We start from the raw sequence: 24,297 nt of genomic DNA on the forward strand, positions 1-24,297 counted from the left end.
TTTTGCTAGCTGTAAATGTGAACTCCAAGAAATAATTTCATATCTCTGAGAGACAATTTCCTCATCTATAATAAATGGGCATAATCGCTTTTGCATTCAGTTCCTCAGACTTGTTGGGAAAGACACATTAAGCAGTGGGTAAGAAAGAATTTTAGAAACACTGAATAAATTCTTTCATTTGGGTGGAATTGCTTGAAGATACTAGTCAAATAAAGTCAGGAATTAACAGAATGAAATAAAAAGTCAGCTTTGAAAATTTTATTTAAGATTATGAAGTCCGGTGGAACCTACAGTAAGAGGGCTAAGTTCACTATCAGGAATCGATCATGCATCTATCAGAGGCATAGGACTGTGAATCAGATTAGGTGAGCTTTGTACCATACAAGTACCTTAACTATGTCTCCTGTCAATGTTACTTGCACGCCATTCTGGGAATAAATGTCATCCCGCCACTTAAAGCGTGTAATCAAGTCTAGCTATTGGGAGCCAGGAGTTAGGTGTCGAGGAGTATTTTTCTTTTTTTTTCTTTCTGCGGATACGGCTCTCAGCTCCTTATCTCACATAAAGTACTGCAGAACTAACCTGAACCACTTTTACCCGGGAGAGAGGAAATGCCCAAGACAATTAACTTTTTTTTAATGCAAAGATAGTTTTCAACATTCACGTTAGTCAAACTTTACGAATTTTTCTCCTATAGTTTTCAACATTCACGTTAGCCAAACCTTACGAATTTTTCTCCCTCCCTTTCTCCTCCCTTCCCTCTCCCCCAGAGAGCAAACAATCTGACATCTTCCATATTCAAGACAAACCTTACGAATTTTTCTCCCTCCCTTTTTCCCCCCTTCCCTCTCCCCCCCAGAGAGCAAACAATCTGATATCTTCCATATTCAAGACACTTAATTTTTTTCACTAGAAGTTTGTCTCGCCAAAAGATACGAACAAAATTCTCATTAAAATTAATTTTTATCTTTTAAAGCAAGTACATGATGCACAAATTTAGAGACATCTCCTTACCAAATATTCATACTGACCATTTATGATCTCCCAGGATAGAACTTTCCAACTTTGTAGTATTTTGATCCACTACAGTTAGACATACTGACCCAGACATCTTAAAGTCATTTTGGTCCTCTTCTATTATAAAAGAGAATTACTAACCGGTAAAGTAACCTGAGGTGTGGTGTAGTTTCCCAGTGCCTAGATAAATTGTTAACTGAATTTGCAATTCGGTTTTTTTCTGGGGACGTCCAAGACTACGTATTTAAGAGTTATGTATTCGGGTATAAGGTGGGACCTGAATTTACCAGGAAATTAACAAATTCCGAAACTTCTGGCTAAGTCAGAAGCCTGAACTGTGCACACCGGGAAAGGCCTAATACTAATTAGTTCTTTTATAGATGGGGAATAGATGGGTGGCAGTATAGGGAAGAAGGGCTCCACCAGCCTGTATCTTTTCCGGTCCACCTGCCACTCCAGCTCAATTTCCCCTGGCCGAGGAGAGACCAAGGGGGCACTGATCCCAAAAGTAACTCATTGCTGTTTCTGTCTGGTTGCAGATTGCAAGTTGCAGGACGCTCAAGAAGTTCAGTGCCTGAGAAGACACCCATGGACTGCAGTAGCAGTAGCTCTGGGAATAGCCAGCCCAACTCCAGCCCGGAGCCCGATCCACCGCTCTCCACCACTGCAGCCACCCGGGACGCTGGCAGTTCTCCGGTCGCTCCCGGCCCGGGGCCCCGGGCCGGGAGCGGGAGGCCGGCGGCTGCGAACGCTGCCCGGGAGCGTAGTCGGGTGCAGACTTTGCGGCACGCCTTCCTGGAGCTTCAGAGGACCCTGCCCTCTGTGCCTCCAGACACCAAGCTCTCCAAGCTAGACGTGCTGCTGCTGGCCACCACCTATATCGCTCACCTCACCCGCAGCCTTCAGGACGAGGAGGACGCTCCTACAGACCCGAGGCTGGGCGCTCTGCGCGGTGATGGCTACTTGCACCCAGTCAAGGTAGGCTCCCACAGCCCCGGGTCCCATCCAGGAGCTTCAAAACCAGATCTGCTGGGAACGAGAGCGTTCACTTGAGTCCTATCCAATCAAAACCAATTCAATTCCATAAATATTTCTTTAAGCTGCTCATGAGTGCAACCTCATTCCTTTTAGTCTCAGCCTTCCAGGGAGAGTGAAATATTAATAGATCACATTAGTTTTTCGAAAGGGGACAAAAGTAAAGCATTATGTTTGCCGGGCTTCTTCGATAGGTTTTGTGTATTTTCAGACTCTCACCTTCATATTCTGGGCCCCATCCCTTCCCTGGAAGTATTTTTATGGTCAGATCCTAGCTGTCCACAAGCAAGAAGCCTGCAGTTACCGCGGGGGTAAGGGATAGGTTGTTCTGCGATGTGCTGTAAGGTATTGTAACAGATTTGAGCATCTCTGTGGGCTGAGAGTTCGAATCCCATTTCTGCTACATAGAAACTAGTTTTATCTAAACTATAATCTTTCAGTGGTATTTCTTTAATTTCGATTTCTTTTTAGACGATATTGATTTCCAATATACATCGTCGGCTACCCGTAGCAAGTGAATTTGGTGACGGTTTTCACATTTGTTTCGTTTTTACTTATGACATTATTTTCTTTTATTAGGATGTCATCGAAGCATTTAAATTTTCCAATACTTAAATGAAATATTGTTCACAGAATCCTAGCTATCCGAGAAAATTCTCTTTATCTAATGTAGCAGTTTAGAAACCAGAAGACACATAATATATTTATTGTATAATGTGTATATAAATAATAATTTAAACTGCCACAACTTGGGAAAGCGCCAAGGACAAATTAAAACAGCTCTTTCTATGTGAATAATTATCAGTCACTTAACGGTAAGGAGTTGAGATCTTGTTGATAGAGAAAAAACAACAAAGAAGTCATGAAACCTTTTTTTTCTTTGAAATATTTTGTGGATGTGTCTTGTCTTTACATTATAAACATTTACAAATTGCCCCACTCCATGAGAGGTAAAACTGGCAATATAGTGATTTTATCAGAAAGTGCACAGTAAAATTCCACAGTTGTACCATTTTCCTTTCTTTTGTAATTAATAGAAATCTATTTTTATTCCCTCCCAAACCCATCTTGGTTAAAAAAAAAAATAGAAAAAAACAAATTCCTTGTAACAAATATAATCAAATAAAAAACAAATTCCTTCGTTGACTGTATAGAAACACACACACATTTTCATTCTGCATAAAAAAATCTATTACCTCTTAGGAGGTTTCATCATCTTTCAAAACTCTGCATACTCATTATATTGATCATAGATCTTAAAGCTTTCAAAGTTTTTGTTTTGTTTATCTTTATGGTGTTATATAAATTGTTCTTTTGTTTCTGCTCATTTCATTATTCATCAGTTTGTTAAAATCTTCAGAATTGTTCATTTTTATAGTAAAGATGTTGTAGTATGTCAGTTATTTTCAGAGTATGATCCAAGGCACCTCCAATTGTCTTTAAGACTCTCTTAGAGGATCCCTGAGATCAAAATTATTATTATTAATCATAATGCCAAGATGTTTTAATTTATAATAAGGTAAGTTTCAATATATATAGCCCATGCAAACAAGAGCTCTTTGGAGTACTTAATAATTTTTGAGGGTAAAGGGGTCTTGAGGACAAAAAGTTTTGAGTACAGGTGTTTAAATTGTTTTTAAAGTTCTAATTACTTCACCCTGCATCAGTTCAATATAAGTCCATCTGTATAAGTCCATCTATATTCAATATAAGCCTATAATATCTATTTCTTCATTTCTTACAGCAAAATAGCATTGTATCACATTCTATACCACAGATTATTCTGCCATTCCTCAATTCACACATCTTTCAAAGTATCATTTAGAGTAGGGACCTCCAGTTCTTCATCAACCTTCAATGCCGATGACACTACAGTACCAGGAATGATAGAGGACAACATAGTGTAGAGGCTGCAGTAAAGAGAGAATTCTTCCATATGTTCTACCATCTTTAAAAAATATACCAATTATCTTGACTTTTCTGATAAATTCTGAAAATTTGGAGCCTGTTATTTTCATTTTATTCCAAAAAAAAAAACTCTATAGGTTAAAACAAAAAGATATTTTCATAAAGTATGAAGCTGCAAATATAGTTTAAAAAAATCTAAAAATCATTTATAGCAAAATGTTAGTATTCCTATCAGGTTCAGGAGAAAATTGAGTGAATGGCTTGGAAGAATTTTTTATTTATGACATCAGTGTAACAAGCTGAAGCATATTTTAGATATGTGGCACTAGTCTTTTTTTTTTTTTCAGTTTTAAACTTTCTGTAACATAATTATTCTATAGCACAATTGCATTCCTTTGCAAAATGAGCCAAAATAATTCTCTAAATACCATAATTACATATTCCAAAAAAATGCCTCAGCTTTTTAGTAAAATGGTATGACTCATTTAGTCACTGAATCCTACTTTCTCCTATTGATAATTTAAAAAAAAAAAAGCCTTTATCTAGGTATTTGTCAAAAATATGTCATCTTCATAGGTTTTCCAAAGTTAATTTTAAATTTTAGTTTTCCTATTTCAAATTTATTTTTTAGCAAAAAAAAGTTGAAGTCAATAGTTTAAAATATTCTATAATTTTCAATTTGGCATTGGATTCAATGTACAGAAGGAGAAGGGGACCAATGAATGATTCATAATGAAACTTTACAATCAATGAATAGGAACTTTCTCTTCCTCCACGATTTGTTTAACACCAAGTCCTCTGTCATTGTACAACCAGAAATAAGTAGGAACTGAACCTTTAATAATTACTATAATTACTTCAGAGAAGCACCACCAATGGGAATAGTGACCTCACATTATTGATGATTTTTGATATTTTTTGAAATTTTGATAAAAGGGCATTATACAAATGGAATACAAGAGACTGATAAATTCAAGCCATTTTTTAGAAGTATAGAAACTTGTGATATTTTGTTTGCTTAATTGAGGGGGGAGTGAGAGGAGAAGGGAAGCTTAGGCACAAGCATTCCAAGATGGTGCAAATTTAAAAATCATTGAGTAATTCATAAAGAAATTATATTACATTGTAACTGTTTCCATATATATTAGACTATTATTCAACCATATTACTGTTAGATATATTAAAACAGTATTAACCATATAATCTAAAACAAAGTTTATTTTAATTTCAAGTATACTTAAATAACAATCAAAAAGTATCCATTAATCATATTCCTGCACACAATGTAATTCATTATAATAGCAAACATTTATCCAATGATTTCCTCAGACCAGTCCTGTGGGGGAGAAAGTAAAGTGGTCTAAACTTGTGATTTCATTGCTGTGAAATCTGTCTTCCACTTACAGAAATCTGCAACTCATCTGTAATACATAATTTAAGAGAGATGACTGGGATCCTGAGAAGTTAATTGATTTGAAATGGTTATACAGCAAATATGTCAGGACTGGAAGAGGCAGAACCAGAACCAGAAGCAGAAAATCTCTATGTCCGAAGTAGTGTTCCTCAAATTTTAGTGCAGTGTTAAGCTCCAATAGCTAAAAGCTGCACTAAGAATTTTGGTTCTCCCTGTATAATTTCCATTTTACAGGTGAGAAAACTGAGTTCAGAGAACTTAAATGGCTCACAGAGTGACAAAGCTAGTGGCAGAGCCAGAATCTAATTCAAGTCTACTAACTCCATATTCTGTACTTTTAATTTACTGTCACCACCAAGTTTTCTTTCAAAAGATTATTTTTTCCTTGTTTACTTATAAATGTACTGATCATCTTCAGCAACAAAAAGTTAGGTCCTTGAGAACAGAGCTTGTTTCATTTTTTTGTTTGTTTGTTTGTATTTGTATAATCAGAACCTCCTAGCACAGTGGAGGGACTTAACAAATCTATGCTTTTTTTTTTTTTTTGATGATGTTGGTTATGATCTTTGTCCTTATGCAATAATTGTTTGACATTTATGCATTATCTTTATCATTTCAAATCAAAAATCATGTCTTGACTTTTCTTGACTTTTTTTAGGGTTTTCTTATTAAAGATACTGAAGTAGTTTGTCATTTCCTTCTCCAGTTCATCTTATAAATGAGGAACTAAGGTAAACAGGGTTAAATGATTTGCCCAGGATCATATAGTTAGTGTCTGAAGTCAAATTTAAATTCAAGTCCAGCACTCTATTCAGTTTTACCTAGCTACCCCATGCACTATTATACTGCCTTATAATTTTAGAAAAAAATTCAAATTATTTTCACTTTTGATCTATATGCCAAATAATTTTTGTAGTCCTTTAACACTAGTCATTGATAGTTAGCAGAACAGGTGTTTTTTTTTCTTTCTTTTCTTAATTCTCTTGTGTTATTTCATAAGTAAATTGCTGACTTTTGCTGAATAGCAATAGTTATTTGTTATTAACACAGGAATTCATCTTGAAATAGGTTTAGCCATCCAACAAATGTTTATTGAGGTTTATTTAGTACTTACATTGTGCTAGATCTTTTGGGAGTAAAGAAAATGAATGATTTGTCTCTCCTCAAAGAGCTGTTGATCTAACTGGGAAAATGAGACAAATACCTCAGTAGTTGTAATACAACGAAGGGAAGAAACCAAATACTATGGAAGTTCTGAGCAAGAATATTTTACATACTTGAAATAAATTGTTATGAGTTTTGGCTTTTTAAAATATATTTAAATAATCAGTACAAGCCATTAGCTGGAATACTTAATGTTTGGGTATATTTCGGTAACCTGAAATTTCCCATTTTACTGAGATCTCTTCTGTAAACCATGATAGATAGGAGTAAGTCATTTTATATTCTTAGTAAGTCATTTTGTATTCTTAGTATGTACAGGGAGATGAAGATGAATTCTTTTTCCTGATTCTTGACAATCTTATAGCTGCACAGGCCCTCATTAGTCAACCATCAATTAAATTCAATGTGTCTATTATGCTCATAGCACCGTGGGAGATATCCAGCAAGTGGCAAAAAATAGAAGAATTCTCATGATAGAAATACCAGAGATGTGATATAGAAGATGTAGGCCAGATCTAGAGGCATATTCCTAAAGGCTATTATTGATGTGGGTGGTGTAGATACCAGATGATGGCAGTTTGGGTCCAGTCATGTGAAGGATTCACAATAGCCATTCTCTTTGGCAAAAGGTAGATTTATTTAGGGGAATAGGTTACAGGCAAAATGGAAGGATACAGAAGAACCAGGGGTGGTAAATATGAAATAGAGTGGGAGAGCATATGAAAGAAAAGTTCCTCAACAGAACTCACAATTATCCAGTAGAAAGAAAGCACCCCATGAGGTTGGGGTATGTCCTTAGCTGTCAAGCTAAATCCTGGAAGGGACTTAGTACCCTGAAAGAACTAGCCATAGGAGAAGTGGAGTTGAGAAGCATAATGGAGTTAGGGGAGATAACCATGCATTATGAGGGAGGGCTAAGGACAAAGACAACATGAGGCAGAGTGCCATGGTGGGCTGACAAAGGAAGGCAGCATTGAAGTCATGGCCCATAAGTAGATTTTATAGGGAAAATTTAATCTTAGAGACATGCTTGGGATTTCTGGCAGGGCATGGCAAGATAAGACTGCTCAAGACCTCTATGGAGAGTGGGTCTCAGGGGTATGACATAACTTGAATTCAGACTGGGCGTCCTCCCCAGAAGGTGGGACTATGGAGCGAAACTCATTTCTATCAGAGCCCTCTCCCTGCTTGCCTCAGGGATCAATTCTTAGTTTTTCTCTGTCCAACACACCATTCAGGACCTCATCAATTATTATTGTTATTATTTGTGAATTCAAAATATTTTTCTGTGTTTTTTAACATCATTTATCTAAAATCTTATCTAAAAGTACAGTGCATATACATTTACAATATTTAAACACTTAAGTTGAGTTCTGGACAATTAGAGAAATAATTCTGGAAACTTCCTCTACTAATTCAGAGTAGCAACTACTCTGCATTTTATGTTCTGAGAAAATAGTCTGGGGCATTGAGAGGTTAAATATTCAGAATCCCCAAACTCCCCAGTATGTGTCAAAAGAAGTTCTTGAACCTACTTAGCCTGAGTCAGACTGCCCCTTGAAGCACTAAACCAGACTGTCTCTCAATCAGGGGTTTGCTTTATTTCAAAAAAGTATGTCTTTCCAGGAAAAATTCCTATTGGGATTGTACTCATTTCTTTCATTTACATGTATATAGGTTTTAAAGTATGTGACACCTTTAACTTATGTGATTGAACTTCACAATAACCCCTTGAGAAAAACAATACAAATATTATCTCATACATATGGGGTGACCAAGGATCCCAGAAGTTCTGATTGATAGTTGGCAGTTGTAGCTAACAAAATGCAAACTCAGATTTTCTGGCTCCAAGTCCAACTTTTTTTCCCATGGTACCACATCCTTCTACTGCTTCTCAAAATGATGCTAAATAATCATTTGAAGAGTGAAATTAGTTATTTTAAATCAGTTAGTTATTGTTGATAAAGACTAGCCAAAGTAATGAATTCATTTTCTTTGAAATGTCTAGAGTTTCCACATTTCTGGCTCACAATCAGTTTACTCAATTGACTGAAAGAAAAAATAAACAAAGTTGTATCAAAAATTGGTACTAAATACTAGTCACTTTGCTGAGCACTGGAGTTACAAAGAAAAGTGAAAATGATCCCAGCTCTCAAAGAGCTCACATTTTAATTAGAGGAGATGATATGTAGATAACTAGTATTTTGTTGTTCAGTCTTGTCCAGCTCTTCATGACTCCAAAGGTAGTGAAGTGGTTTACCATTTCCTTCTCTAGGTTTTGTCTTTGTTTTTGTTTTTTTTAAACAAATGAGGTACTAAGGCAAACAGGGTTAAGTGATTTGTCCACAGTCACACAGCTAGTGACTGAGGTCAAATTGGAACTCCAAGCAGGCTCAGTGTTCTCTCTGCTGAGTCACTTCGTGGCCCTATAATTATCTCAGTAAAGAAGAGACAGAAGGTAATCTCAGAAGGGAAGACTCTGAAGTAGGAGTGTTGGAGATACAATTTGGGGTCTAACTAAATCTTGAAGGAAATCAAAGCAAGTATAAGAGACATAAAGTGGGAAGGTTTTCCAGGTATGGAAGTCAGCTAAGGCAAAAATACTAAGATAGAATGGAGTGTCTTGTGCATGGAACAGTAAGGAGGTAAATCCCACTGTAAAGTAGCCAAAAAAAAAAAAAAAAAAAAAGCAAAAATATAAGAAGACTGGAGAGAGGTATCAAGATTATGAAGAGCTTTAAATGCTAAACTGCAGATGTTATATTTGATCATCTTGGTTTTGGGGTGGTTTTTTTCGCTGATTGATTTTCAATCAATATTCATTTATTAAATACCCACTCTGTGCTATATGAAGGGTGGTAGGTGGCCCAGTGGATAGAATACTGCACTTGGAATCAGGAGTCTCATCTTCATGAGTTCAAATCTGGACTCAGACACTTAATACCTCTCTGTGATCTTAGGCAACTCATTTAACACCCAGTTTCCTCTGTAAAATGGACTGGAGAAAGAAATGGCAAATTCTTTCCACTGTCCTTGCCAAAAAAATATCCCAAAAGTGGACACAGAGAATTGAACACAACTGAACTGATTCAACAACAAAAAAATCATGTGAACTGGGCTGGAGCTGAAAGCAGTGTTTGAAATAAAGTACATATCTATCCATTGGACAATGACTGAGTATATATATATAATATATATATATATATATATATACACACACATATGTATGTGTGCATATATAAATATAAGAATGAGAAAAGCAATCAGTGAGTAAGCACCTACTATAAGCTAGACATTGTCCTACCTACTAGATATACCAAGACAAAAATTAAAACAGAATCTGCCTTAATGAATTAATACAGAGGGAGGTGAATAGAACTAGGAAAACCAAAGCAAAGTGTGTCTTTGTAATGTAAATGTATATGTAAATGAAAATTAAAATAATAGTAAAATTTAAAGTGAAGTTCCTCCTTCCTCTACTTGTAAAAAAAGAATATTTGATATCATCTAGTCCACTTTGGCAGTGTGATGAAGCCTATAGATAGATTCCTTTCCAGAATAGTGTTTTTAAAAAGCATAAAATAAAATGCATAAGATTGCAAAGGAAATTAATTGTATTGAAACAGTTGTTAATTTAAAAAAAAATTATGCCCCATATTAAGAACCCCTTATCTAGTATAATTCTTTTATTTTACAAATGAGGAAGCTGTGGAAAGACTTAGGTGAATTGAAGCAAAATGACATAAACGTTGTACATTACAACAACAATATTATTGTACAATGATCAGCTGCAATTAACTTAGCTATTCTTGGGGAAACAATAATCCTCACAACAGATATTTACAAATACTGGGATAATTTTAACATCTATCTCATATATCTTATTTACAATAAGAAAAGAGAAGGTGATAGAGATTAAGTGACTTACTTTCCAGATGAGGAAAGACAAGTTGCAGAAGCTATGTGACTGACTTTTCCCATAGTCACACAACTAGTAAATATTTGAAACAAGTTTCTTTCTGACTCTATCCTCAGCATTCTAAATGCTAACTAACACAAGCTGCTTCCTTAAAGCCTAAAACATTTTATTGGCATACTTTGTTCAGTCTGTCCCTGGAAATGTATACCATTTTCAACCACATATTGGACTAATTTTCACCTTTTGGTATATATTTTTACATTTTAGTAGAATCATGCTACATAAAATTATGAGAGTTGATGATCCCTTTACACAATTATTAAAAAATCACGTGTCATAATTGGAAAAATAATAGTTATATGAACTTTGTGGACTTCATTAATTGACAAAAGAATAGAAGTGTCTTATTTTTGCTCAGCATTCCCTGCTGCTTCATTTAGCATCCTATTTTTAGGTGGCATATGGAAAAATAACATCCAGAAAACTCTCCAAAGATATTCACGAATGATACTATAGGAATAGACTATTTCAAGTCACACTTTCAAATTTGCAATTCAATTGGATCTCACAATATCTTTGTGAGACAGGAACAGGTAGGATTCTCTTTCTTGGATACATAAAGAAACTGAAGTTCAAAGAATTTAAGTGACTTTCTAGTGTATGAATAAAATTCAAATACAGGTTTTTCTGTCTCCAAGTTCAGCCCTTTGCTTGATTATGCTGCCTTATTATGGGCCTTGTGGTCCATCCATGTGGACTTATAGTTTAAGTTTTTTAATTCTATTGTTATTTGGGATGGAGAGAATTAAATTATGATTTAATTGGATTTTTAAAATAACACTAACAGAAATCATTATAGACATAACAATGTATAAACAACTACCTAAATAATTCTGACATGGTTGATGAAAAGATAGAAAAGGTAATCCATCATTCAATGACTTTCAACCCAACAACAGACATTCTGATCTTTCTGATTATACAGATGTTTGCTATCAAATAGATAAGACATCTGGATGATTAAATTTTTCATTTTAAAGGTTTGGTATTATGAAGACATCAGGTATAGTTTTTTAAAGAGTTATGGGTAGTATTTTGTTGAAGTTTTTTGTTGTTATTGTTGTTGTTATAAGTATGAATCTCTCTATAACACCTTGGCTGGAAGTACTACAATCTTTCCTGGGTCAGACCTCACTGTTAATCAACATGGAAGTTTTGATTTGTTCAGTTCTGACCTAATCACTTAGTCTCTATCAAACTCAAGCAATCTACCAGTCTCAAACTCTCCAGCAGAAGAGATTTTTGGCCTGGACTACTCCCAGTTTCATTCAAGTCCTAGACATCTAAACTGAAGTTTTAGATCAGATGTAGGAATAGGGCCTGGGCTTGTGATGTCATTGGCAAAAGAAATTCTGAGATAAGAAAAGTCCCTCTACCAATGAAAGTTAGTAATTTTGCTGCAACTTATAATCTTTGAGAACTGTCTAGGACACTAAAGGATTAAATATATATACAAAGGTCCTTCAACCAGGATGAGTCAGATCTTCTGAGATCTTTCTGGGAAGGCCATTTCTCTATCCAATGTGCCTTTCTGTTCAATAGCACATATAATGAAGTTTAAAATAAAAACATCTTGGTGCACATCTTGTAGATACATTTGTATATAGTTTAGTTATAGGAGATTAAAAAAAGATAAATATTTATGATGGGAAAGTTTCCCAAACGACATTCTTCTTTCAGAGTTATTGAATTGGTCTTGTTTATCTTAGGAATCAGTAAGCAATTTACATAAATATTCTAAGTGCTAATAGTTTTAATATTATTTGTATATTCTTTTTCTTTATTTTAGAAATGGCCCATGAGATCAAGATTATACATCGGTGCTACAGGCCAGTTTCTGAGTCATTCTGTACTAGAAGAAAAAAACAACCCAGGAGATGCTTCAGCAGACTCGCAACCTTAGTCTCCCTTCTGCTCTGTAAAGTAGCAAGAAACTTTTATTTATTAGAAAGATGGGTTGAATACATATCTTCAGACAATAACAATTATAATTTCTCCAAGTTTATGAATGATATTATATGCCGGTGCTCCATTCTTTGTTTTCAAGCTAAGTAGAAATGAAATTAAATCTTTATTCTAATAAAATCCTCTTCAGTGTTATCTGTCACAGCTTAGTACAATACGTAGCATTTAAAAACCAACTAAGATTCATTTACAATAAAATATGTAAATATCTGTATGTATATATACACACAAATTCTACTAACTGTACTATATATGACAAATGAAAAGTTAGTGTTTTTGCTCAATAATAAGCTGTGTTTATGAACGCTTTTATGAAGAGTGATTAGTGGCTGCAAGAGATTCAGTAAAACATTTCAATCAAATGTGCTATTGAAATCAGTTAGTTCATTGTATTTGGTTGTGTTTGAAAAGAAAAAAAAAAATTTCAGGTATATTAAGGGTACAGAGACCTCCATTTCAGGATAATTATTTTCCCAAAAAACCTCCCACCTCCACTCAGTGAATACTCAATATGTGGCATCAGAGGGAAAGATGCTTGGAGACAAGAGTGTTAATGAGAAACCCTTAAATCATAAGTGGGTAAAGAACCCTAATTCTCTTATAATAAGGCAGGCAAGTTCTTACTTAAGAGGATTGTTTGGTCTAAATAGGAAAGTGAGTAGAAACAATCACTATTGTTGTCGTTGAAGATAGTGTTAACTCTTTAAAACTGGACTATTACTTGGTACTTTATAGTAAGCTTTGGTACTATATAGTAAGCACTTAAGTAAAACTTACTGATAAATTTATTGATTTGGTGGATCCTCAGTTTTTTATCATTGGCTTTTCCTTCCATTTCTGAAGGTCCTAATTCATCTAAGCCTAGACAAAATTCTTGCCCAAAACATTATATTAACCTTACACATAATATCAACCCAATAGGCTAGAATGTTAGTTTTTTATATTCATATTAGACATATTTGGTGGGCAGAGTTGTATACCAAGTCAGTAAGCATTTATTAAAAGCTTACTAGTTAGGCACTGTACTGAACTTTGAGAGTACAAATACAAGCAAAAAGACAATACCTGCCTTCAGGGAATTTATATTCAAATAAGGGAAGATAACAGAAATGGAAATTATAAAGTAGGGGGCAAGGGGAGAGAAGATCCTTGCTGAAAGCATGGGGGTAAAAGAAGCCCAAGAGTCAAGAACTGGGCAGACAAAGGAATAAGGATGAACATGGCTGGCTTGGACACTTTCCTTATCATGGAGGTCTCTCAAAGAACTGACCAATCAGATGAAGGGGCCATAGGAGCATCATGATCTTCCTAGGTGAAAAGACTACTGGATTATTGTGCAGAAAGAAATCTGGAGAGTCAGGAGTAGAGTCCAGAGGGGACTGGAGGAGTATGCCAATATTAGCCACTCAAGCTGTTCCCCTCGTCTGTAATTTTCCACATTTCACCAATCCACCTTCTTTCATACATATCGTTGTTAATAGTATCTTTTATATACTAAGTGATTAGGGGTAATATAACTTGCTACCTCCCACCATATAGTTTCCCATCACAAACTGTGTGATTTGAACTTGTAATTTTTCCCAGATTTCTGGTTTTCCATATTTCCAAAAGTTCCTAGGAACTACTTAGGCAGATTTTAATCCACCAAAATATAAATCCAAAAGCATGGAATGACCTCTAAGCTGTCAGTGACCAACAGCTTCTGGGATTGACTTACTAGGATGATGGGAGCTGTCATATTATGATATAGTAGTTATGTGTTAATCTGATCACTAGTTTCAGTTTTCTACTAGGACCAAGGGAAGGAACAGAATCAGAAAAGAGAGTCTGACAATCTGAAGAGAGCTGAGACAATATGAAAAATACCATGATTTGTTAGGATATTTTGCTGCCCCAAATAGTCACCAACAGGAGTCTATTCAGTGTATTCCTAACCCATTTTCCTACTCAAGCTTTCCTACCGAGTACTGACAAAGTCCTTTTTCATTTGTTGACAATCTTGGGCTTTTAAACTACTGGCTCTCAATGCAGTTCTCCACTCAATGTTAGTTCTCTACTAGTGAATAGAGAACTGTTCAAAGAACACACATCTGGTCTGTTCCTTCATTTTCTTTAGGCCACTGAGCTATTTAAAATCCACCTGGAGCAAAAACTGACTATAGGCATTACTTCACTGGTTTGCAGAACCCAAATTTCTTTGTGATTTTAGATATTTAAATGTGAATGTATGTTATTTGCCAAATGACTCAAATCTTGTCTTATTAAAAAAATATATATATAGCATATAATAAAATTCTTCCTAGATGATTAAATGTAGTGATAATATATGTTTACATATTTAAATATTGCATGTGTATCCATATATCTATAACATTGGAATAAAAATATAGTCAAATATGCTTTAACTTTTCAATATGAAATCTTATAAAAGTGTCGGGAAGAGTCTGCTTTTTGTTTAAAGGAATTCAATGTATTAAAGACTATGTAATTATAATAACTCATTGGCTCACTGTATCAAAGCACTTTTCTACAACCTAAAACTCTAATAAATATCAACCACCAAGGCAACCACAGGGTATGACTTGATGTCATGTTAAAAAAAAATCAGCTCTGGATTTTTTAAAAATAGCATACCTCATTTTAAAACAAATGTTCAACAGAATTGGCATAGGGTACCTGGGGCATTTTTTAAAATCATGCTGTTAAATATTTTGTGAAAATTTTGTCATTTAAAAATGCTACTTGTTAGTAAGTGGCAAAATCCATCAAAGGAGGTTAGCATTGTCACTGGAAGATGGGCTAGATTTGTACCTATTACAAAGCCCAGGCTTGGGGATTCTAGAAGGTGAATTAGTCATGGGGGGAAGAAAATGGGGGAGAAGAGAGTGGAGGGAAGGTAAGTGGAAGTGTAGAGAATATAAGTCACTACCTAGGTACAAAAGAATTGTGCCTGGGGAAGGCAGGAATGATAGAAAATATGATCACAAGAATTCCTTTGGGTATGCAATTAAAAAAAAAGAATAAATTAAAAATCCCCAATTAAACACTAAATCGGAAATCCTAAAAATTAAAGGCAAAATTAATAAAATTGAATTGTAAGAAAAACATTGAATTAATAAAACTAGGAGTTATGAAGAACCAATAAAATCATTGATTAATGATTTATAAAAGAGAATAAAACCAAATTACTAGTATCAAAAATGAAATGAAAAAGGTGAACATACCATTAAAGAAAATGAAATTAAAACAATTATAAGAATTTTGTCCAATAAAATGCCAATAAATTTAACAAAATTGAAATGGAAGAGTATTTACAAAAATACAAATTGCTTAGATTAGAAAAAGAGGAAATAGAATAAGTAGATCTATTTTAATTGAATAGGCCATAAATGAGCTTTCAAAGAAAAAAAAGCATCAAGACCAGATAGATTTACAAGTGAATTCTATCAAACCTTATTAAGTATCCATGAAATAATGAAGAATCAAATAAGTAGAACCCAGAGAACTTTGTACACGATAATAGCAATATTGTTTTGAGAACAACTTTGACTAAGTTATTCTGTCTGTTATAAATATCCAAATTAGCTACAAAGATGAGGAAAAATGCAGTCTGCATCTAGAAAAATAACTGTGATATATTAAAACTTGGGGAGAGGGGAAAAAGATATATGATAATTTTGTAGTATATTTGAAAGGGATAGCAAGTTATACATAATAGACCTGCAATTTCCGATGCAATCCTGCTTTTTCTAATTCATGTTGTTATGGAAATGCTTGTTTTATTTCTTAAATTCAGAGTAAGATAATAATAAAAAAAAGAAAAAACCCAAAAGGTATCATAAAGAGTCGGATACAATTGAAAAATAACTGAACAGCAAACCTATGCTATTGACCCAATGGGGGTAAAAATAAAGACAAAAATCCTTGCAACAAACATTCATAGTTACCCATATTCATATCACCATATAATTGCAAAATTGAACAACTGGAAGTACAAGCCTAACTCCTGAAAAGTGTCAGTAGCTCTCTCTTGCCTTTAAACAATAAACCCCTCTGTTCAGTTGTTAAAAATCTTTCTTATTCTGGCACCTATCTTTTTTTCCAGTCTGATTACACATTACTTACTACCCCTTAGGCACAAATGACTTGCTTGCTGTTTCCCATATATGACATTTATTGCTTCCAGCTTTTCCTCTATGGCTGGAATACTTTTCCTTTTCACCTCTGCCTCTTAGAAAATAAGTCCTTTCAAGGCCTTAAAGTGCCTTGACCTTAAAGAAATTTTTTCTTATTTGTAAACATGTTGAATCCTTGTAATACATTGGTTCACAATCTTTTTAGATATATGAACTCTTCACAGTCTTAAAAAAAATTGTTGAGGATATTTTGAACCCTCTGTTGGGAAATTTTTTTTTAAAATATGGGTTAAATCCATCTACTGGTCATCCTGCCATCTAGGGGAAGGGGAAGAGGGAAGGAGGGGAAAAATTAGAACAAAAGGTTTGGCAATTGTGAATGCTGTAAAATTACCCATACATATAACTTGTAAATAAAAAACTATTTAAAAAATGGGTTAAATCTATCAGTATTTACCATATTAGAAATTAAAACATCTTATTATTTTTTTCTTTTTTTTAACTAAAGCTTTTTATTTTTCAAAACATATGCATGGACAATTCTTCAACATTAGCCCTTGCAAAACCCTGTATTCCAATTCCCCGCCCCCTTCTCTTACTCCTTCCCCTAAATGGCAAGTCTTAATATTTTTATGAAAATAATTTTGATCTCAGAGACCTCTTGAAATTGGGATTCCAAACAATACTTTGGGATCCACTACTTCTTTGTATAATATAAATTCCTTGGAGACAGAGACCCTTACTTTTATATTTGTATTCCTAGCCAAACACAATGCTTGGCACATAGCAGTTACCTTAAATACTTATTGATTGACGATTTCGATATCATAATGAAAGGGATTTACAATATAAAATGAATGAGAATAAACAAAGAAGCTGTTAATGTCATTAAAAAAAAACAAACAAAACCAAATCAACAGCATAGGAGAAACATAATCAGACTCATGCTTTATTTGATGTCAATCTAAGGATACTGAACTGAGAGTCTAAAAACTTTAGTTAGAATCCTGCTTCCACTTACGATCTTCATTACTTTGGGTATGACCCTTAACCTCAGTTTCCTCAACAATAAAATGAATGAGTTGGAGGAGATGGCCCTCAGTTCCCTTTTGATTCTAAATCTATGTCTCTAATTCTATGATCTCTGATTAAAGTCTACTATTAAGCTAAATAGGGAATTGAGATAACATTTGATAATGAACCAGCCTCAGAATCAGGAAATCCTGTGTTCAGGTTCCACCTTTGGCACATACCAACCATGTGACTCACACAGCTCTTTACAAGTTGAACAGCTGAGGCTGACGTGTAAGGGTAGCAGAGCATTCCTCACTGGAAGCCCCTTATACCAATGATATCATGTTGTTGTTGTTCAATCATTTCAGTCCTGTCTGATTCTGACCCCATTTGGAGTTTCTTGGCAGAGATACTGGAGTGACTTGTCATTTCCTCTTCCAGTTCACTTTAAAGTTGAGGAACTGAGGCAAACAGACTTGCCCAGGGTCATACAGCTAGGCAGTACCTGAATCTTCCTGACTCTATACACTGTGCCCTTAATGAAGTCATGGAGGTGGGGAGAAAGGGGAAAAAAGAGACAATGACATAACTGGCAATATATAACACCGAGTGCAATTTCTTTACATAAGTCAAAGGAAATAAGCAGTTTTCAGAAGAAAAATTGGAAATTCTCAATAAACATATGAAGATAGGCCCTAAGCCATTAATAAAAGAAATACAAATGAAAACAACTGAAGTTTTACTCAGCAAATGGACAAAAAATGACCCAAAATGCAATATCAATGTTAGAAGGATAGTCAGAAGATAAGTTCATTGCTCTATTGGGCAGAGCTACAAATTCATCCAAATGATCTAGAAAACAATTTGGAATTACCTAAGAAAAATGACTAAATTTCTCATATCCTTTTTTCTCAATAATCCCATTTAGGCATAAATCCTATGAAGGCCAAAAACAAGAGAAAATATTCCATACAAAACAAAATGTTCATCTTTCTTTTTCACTTCTCCCCCTAAAGACCAAGGACTTTAATTTATCCCGACTGGCTGATCCCAAGGCCCTCCAAGGAACTAGCCTGTACTTCACATTTGTAGATGTCACATTTCACAGGAGTGAAAATATTCACTTTTTCACACATATTTATCAATAAGTTATTACTACAAAGAGCAAAATAGATTCACTCTGCAGCTTTAAATATCTTTTAATATTCTAATTCCCTCTCATTGTATATCATTCTTACCCATGTCATCCTCCTTAAAGAATCTACCCCATTGCTCTGGAAACCCACCTTTAGGTCTTTAAACGCTCTTGAATACTGGGGTAACATTCAGGCTATTGTTCTATTATGCTGTGCACTTGCTCCATTACTAGCCCACTGCCTTGACAATATTTTTACACCATTTCTTGTAGGTGAGTTATTGCTGGTGATACTTATAGCTTATTTGCATAATTTCTTAAATCAATCTTTGAGGTATATAAAGACATCTTGCAACCAGCTACAAGGCTCCAAGTGGCTGATCCACTTCCCATCTTCTAAGAAACATGCCACTATGATATCTATTTCCTTATTATACTGTCAAGTTTGCAACAAAGGCTTTGACAAAGAAATATTAAGTGATGTTTATTACTTTTGCTTGATTTATTAGTTGGAGGAAACTGAGAGCAGTAATTTTCTATACATATAGGAACACTGTGTAATGTTTATGTTAATATGAAGCCAGAATGTTTCCCATTGATTAACCATTCCCCGTTAGACTTAATGATTGACAGTAAGCGCAGATTTCTAGACTCTATTCCCTCTCTGGGAGAAATCACCTAAGTCATCAAACACTCTATCTTCTTGATAAGCAGTGAGACATGACAGCCAAAAGCAATCCTGGCTTAGAATATAAATTCTTATAGAGCATAATGGTGAAAGACTATGAACCATTTAACTTCATAAAAATAGAAATCTGAGACCAAACTATGATCCCTGGGCACAAAATGTTTCCCATTCCCATCAGAGATGGCCACCATGTAGGTGAAATGGCAGAGCCTCTTGATCCAAGAAAGAACAGTAATTAGGAGGAATGGTGGAGATGCAAGAACTTGAGCCTGAGTTCTTGGTTTAACTATGGAAAGACAAGTAACAACAATTCATTGTGTGTACACTCATCTATCAGGACCAAGAAGAGGCTGGGAGGGTCAGTGGAAGAATCTTAACTTTATAGCCTCAGATTGGTCAGAGCCATTTGAATAGACTACTGTCCAGAGAAGGAGGGATTTTCTGGACAATGTTAACTTCTGAAAACACAACTTCTAGAGAGAAAAAGGAAAATGGTATAGGTATAGGTTGATAAAGATATAGATATAAGCAGAATACTCTGCAAAAGTCAAAGGGCTTCCCTAAAGAAGGAACTCCCAAGTTCATTTATCCACCAAAGAAAAGCAGAATTAGAATTACAAAATCAATCATTTTTCCCCCCACCCCTATTTCTCTTGCTGCTTTTGATGAAGATAGTGAAGAATTAAGTTTCACTGTGACCTCTTATCTTATCTTATCTCCCTGGAAGATCAGGCCTAAATTATTCCTATTGGATGACCACAGTGATGGAATTTACTATATAATCGTTCAAAATTTGGGGATATAGGGGGTTTCCAGTAGATGACATTTTTTATGAACAGTTGGGTGGCACACTGAACCTGGAATCAAGAAGACTCACCTTCCAGACTTCAAGTCTGTTCTCAGATACTTATTAGTGATGAGAACTGCGTAAGTCATTTAAACGTATTTGCCTCATTTTCATTATCTATAAAATGAGCTGGAAAAGAAAATAACAAACTATGCCAGTATCTTTGCAGGAAAACTCAAATGAAGTCACAGAGATTTGGATACAGCTGAAAAACAACTGAGCACATATTCAAACTTATCTGCATATATTTTAATGGATGCAGTATTTTAGCATTTTATCCCACATTTTATTTCTTTTTGAGCTTTTCTGGAGCAGATTGCTTTTTCCCATTTCCTTTTTTGATCATTTCACTATTAGTATCCTTCCCAGGTGAGTTTCTGAAGCAAGTCCCTTTGATTTGGGCATTATTCTGGTCCTGAAACTGCACATTCCTCTTATTTTTCAGATAAGAAAATCAAGAGCCTGAGAGCTGCCCTAAATCACAGAGGCAATGAGTGATAAAGATGGGATTTAAGTTTTATTTCTTCTAACTTTTTAAATCCAGTAACAATAAGCTCTGTGCTGATCTTTGCCCAACACAGTATATTTAACAAAAAGCATTTTTATTGTTGTCCTCTATACCTATAACCATCTCCTTCCTCCTCCTTATCTCTTGGCTTACCTGGTTTCCTTCAAGTCTCACTTTCTGTAAGACACATTTCCTGAAGGGAAAATCATAAAGGATATAATAAATTACTTATCTTCCTACATGGCAGGATGATACTTGTAACTCTTAGGAATTTTCATTATTGAGGCAGGTAGAAGTATAAATAGAAGGTATAGATGTGGTTGAATATGAAGAGACAATATCTAAAAAAAATAAAATTAAGGGATGAGAGCAATGTACTGGGAGAAAGAGAGAGGGAGAGATAGAATGGGGTAAATTATTTCACATAAAAGAGACAATAATAAGCTTTTACAGGAAGAGAGATAGTGGAGGGAGAATGAGTGAATCTTTTTCTCATCAGAGTTAGCTGAAAGAGGAAATAATCTATCCATTCAATAGGATATAGAAATCTATTTTACCCTGCAGAAAACTAGGAGGGGAAAGGGACAAGAGATTAAGGGGATAGAAAATAGGGCAGATTATTGGGGGACAGTCAGAGGCAAAACACTTTTGAGGAGGGACAGGGTAAAAGGAGAGAGAGAATAGTATGCAAGGGAGAAATAGAATGGAAGGAAATACAGTTGGATTTTTCTTAAGAAGTTTTTTTTTGGTCTATGTTTTCTTTCACAATAAGACTGGTATGGAACTGTTTTGCATGACCACACATGTATAACCTGTATCGGGTTGCTTGCCTTCTCAATGGGGGTAGGTGGGAAGGCAGAAAGGGAGAGAATTTGGATCTCAAAAGTTTTGTATAAATCTTGTTCCTATATAGTTGTTGGCATACAGTTTACTATTAGATTAGAGTAAATTTCTAACAGAACCTTCTATTGTTGCCAGATAAATAGCCTTCCCTTGTCACTGACAGCATTTAATTAGATATTTATCAGGCACCTATCATAAGTAAAGAATGTTAAAGTGTTCTGAAAGATAAAAAGAATGTTAAATCCCAGTCCACATAAGTAGCATTCAACCTATTGTTGCTGTTATTCAGCCATGTCTAACTCTGTTTTTTCTTTCTTTTTTTATTAAAACATTTTATTTTCAAAACATATGCACAGATAATTTTCAACACCTTTGCAAAACCTTGCGTTCCAAAATTTTTCCCTCCTTCCCCCCTCCCCTAAATAGTAATACAAAATATTTTAAACATTTGCAATTCTTCTATACATATTTTCACAATTATCATGCTACATGAGAAAAATCAAATCAAAAAGGAAAAAATGGGAAAGAAAACAAAAAGCAAGCAAACAACAACAAACAGAGCGAAAACACTATGTTGTGATATATACTCGGTTCCCACAGTCCTGTTTCTGGATGCAGATGGCTCTTTCCATCACAAGGCCATTGGAACTGGCCTGAATCATCACATTGTGGAAAAGAGTCACGTCCATCAAAATTGATAATCATATAAATTTGCTATTGCTATGTACAATGATCTCCCAGTTCTGTTCATTTCACTTAGCATCAGTTCATGTAAGTCTCTCCAGGCCTCTCTGAAATCATCCTGCTAGTCGTTTCTTATAGAACAATAATATTCCATTAACATTCATATACCATAATTTATTCAGCCATTCTCTAATTGATGGGCATCCATTCAGTTTCCAGTTTCTTGCCACTATACAAAGAGGGCTGCCACAAACATTTTTGCACATGTGGATATCTTTCCCTCCTTTAAGATTTCTTTGGGATATAAGCCCAGTAGAAACACTGCTGGGTCAAAGGATATGCACAGTTTGATTAACTCTGAGAATAGTTCCAAATTGCTCTCCAGAATGGTTGAATCAGTTCACAACTCCACCTACAATGTGTTAGTTTTCCCACATTCCCTCCATCATTCGTCATTATCTTTTCCTGTCATCATAGCCAGTCTGAGAGTTGTCTTAATTTGCATTTCTTTGATTAATAGTGATTTGGAGCACCTTTTCAAATGACTAGAAATGGTTTGAATTTCTTCATTTGAAAATTATCTGTTCATATCCTTTGACCATTTATCAATTAGGGAATGGCTTGAATTCTTATAAATTTGAGTCAATTCTCTATATTTTAGAAATCAGATTTTAAACTGTGCATACCCTTTGATCCAGCAGTGTTACTACTGGGCTTATATCCCAAAGAGATTATAAAGAAGGGAAAGGGACCTGTATGTGCACGAATGTTTGTGGCAGCCCTTTTTGTAGTGGCTAGAAACTGGAAACTGAATGGATGCCCATCAGTTGGAGAATGGCTGAATAAATTGTGGTATATGAATATTATGGAATATTACTGTTCTGTAAGAAATGACCAACAGGATGATTTCAGAAAGGCCTGGAGAGACTTACACGAACTGATGCTGAGTGAAATGAGCAGGACCAGGAGATCATTATATACTTCAACAACAATATTATATGATGACCAGTTCTGATGGACCTGGCCATCCTCAACAATGAGATCAACCAAATCATTTCTAATGGAGCAGTAATGAACTGAACTAGCTATACCCAGAAAAAGAACTCTGGGAGATGACTAAAAACCATTACATTGAATTCCCAATCCCTATATTTATGCACACCTGCATTTTTGATTTCCTTCACAAGCTAATTGTATAATATTTCAAAGTCTGATTCTTTTTGTACAGCAAAATAACGTTTTGGTCATGTATACTTATTGTGTATCTAATTTATATTTTAATGTATTTAACATCTACTGGTCATCCTGCCAACTAGGGGAGGGGGTGGGGGGTAAGAGGTGAAAAATTGGAACAAGAGGTTTGGCAATTGTTAATGCTGTAAAGTTACCCATGCATATAACCTGTAAATAAAAGGCTATTAAATTAAAAAAAAAAAAAAAGAAATCAGATTTTATCAGAACCCTTGAATGTAAAAAAATTTTCCCAGTGTATTGCTTCCCTTCTAATCTTGTCTTTGTACAAAAACTTTTTTTAAACTTAATATAATCAAAATTAACCATTTTTGCATTCTATAATATACTCCAATTCTTCTTTGGCCAAAAATTCTTTTCTTCTCCACAGATCTGAGAGGTAGACTATCTTTTGTTCTTCTAATTTGCTTATACTATCACTCTTTATGTCTAAATCATGAACCCATTTTGACCTTATCTTGGTATAGGGTGGTAGGTGTGGGTCAATAGTTAGCTTCTGCCATACTAATTTCCAATTTTCCCAGCAATTTTTGTCAAATAGTGAGTTATTATCCCAGAAACTTGGGTTTATCAAATACTGGATTACTATAGTCATTGCATGTCTAATTCTTTGACTTTCTTGGTGGTTTTCTTGGTGAAAGTACTGGAGTAGTTTGCCATTTTCTCCTCCAGTTCATTTTCCAGATGAAGAAACTGAGGTAAACAAGAT

The 24,297-nt window shown here is 34.8% G+C and overlaps 1 protein-coding gene across 1 annotated transcript; it reads left to right on the plus strand.

Moving 5' to 3' along the window:
- Positions 1-1,583: 1,583 nt before the first annotated feature.
- TCF24 (transcription factor 24) lies at positions 1,584-14,638 on the plus strand. The gene is made up of 2 exons (XM_031946320.1): positions 1,584-1,995; positions 12,307-14,638. The coding sequence occupies exons 1-2, from the start codon at positions 1,606-1,608 to the stop codon at positions 12,418-12,420; spliced, it is 504 nt and encodes a 167-aa protein (XP_031802180.1). The 5' UTR covers positions 1,584-1,605; the 3' UTR covers positions 12,421-14,638.
- Positions 14,639-24,297: the final 9,659 nt, after the last annotated feature.

The sequence above is a fragment of the Sarcophilus harrisii genome, chromosome 1 (assembly GCF_902635505.1).
Source record: "Sarcophilus harrisii chromosome 1, mSarHar1.11, whole genome shotgun sequence".
Classification (NCBI taxonomy): domain Eukaryota; kingdom Metazoa; phylum Chordata; class Mammalia; order Dasyuromorphia; family Dasyuridae; genus Sarcophilus; species Sarcophilus harrisii.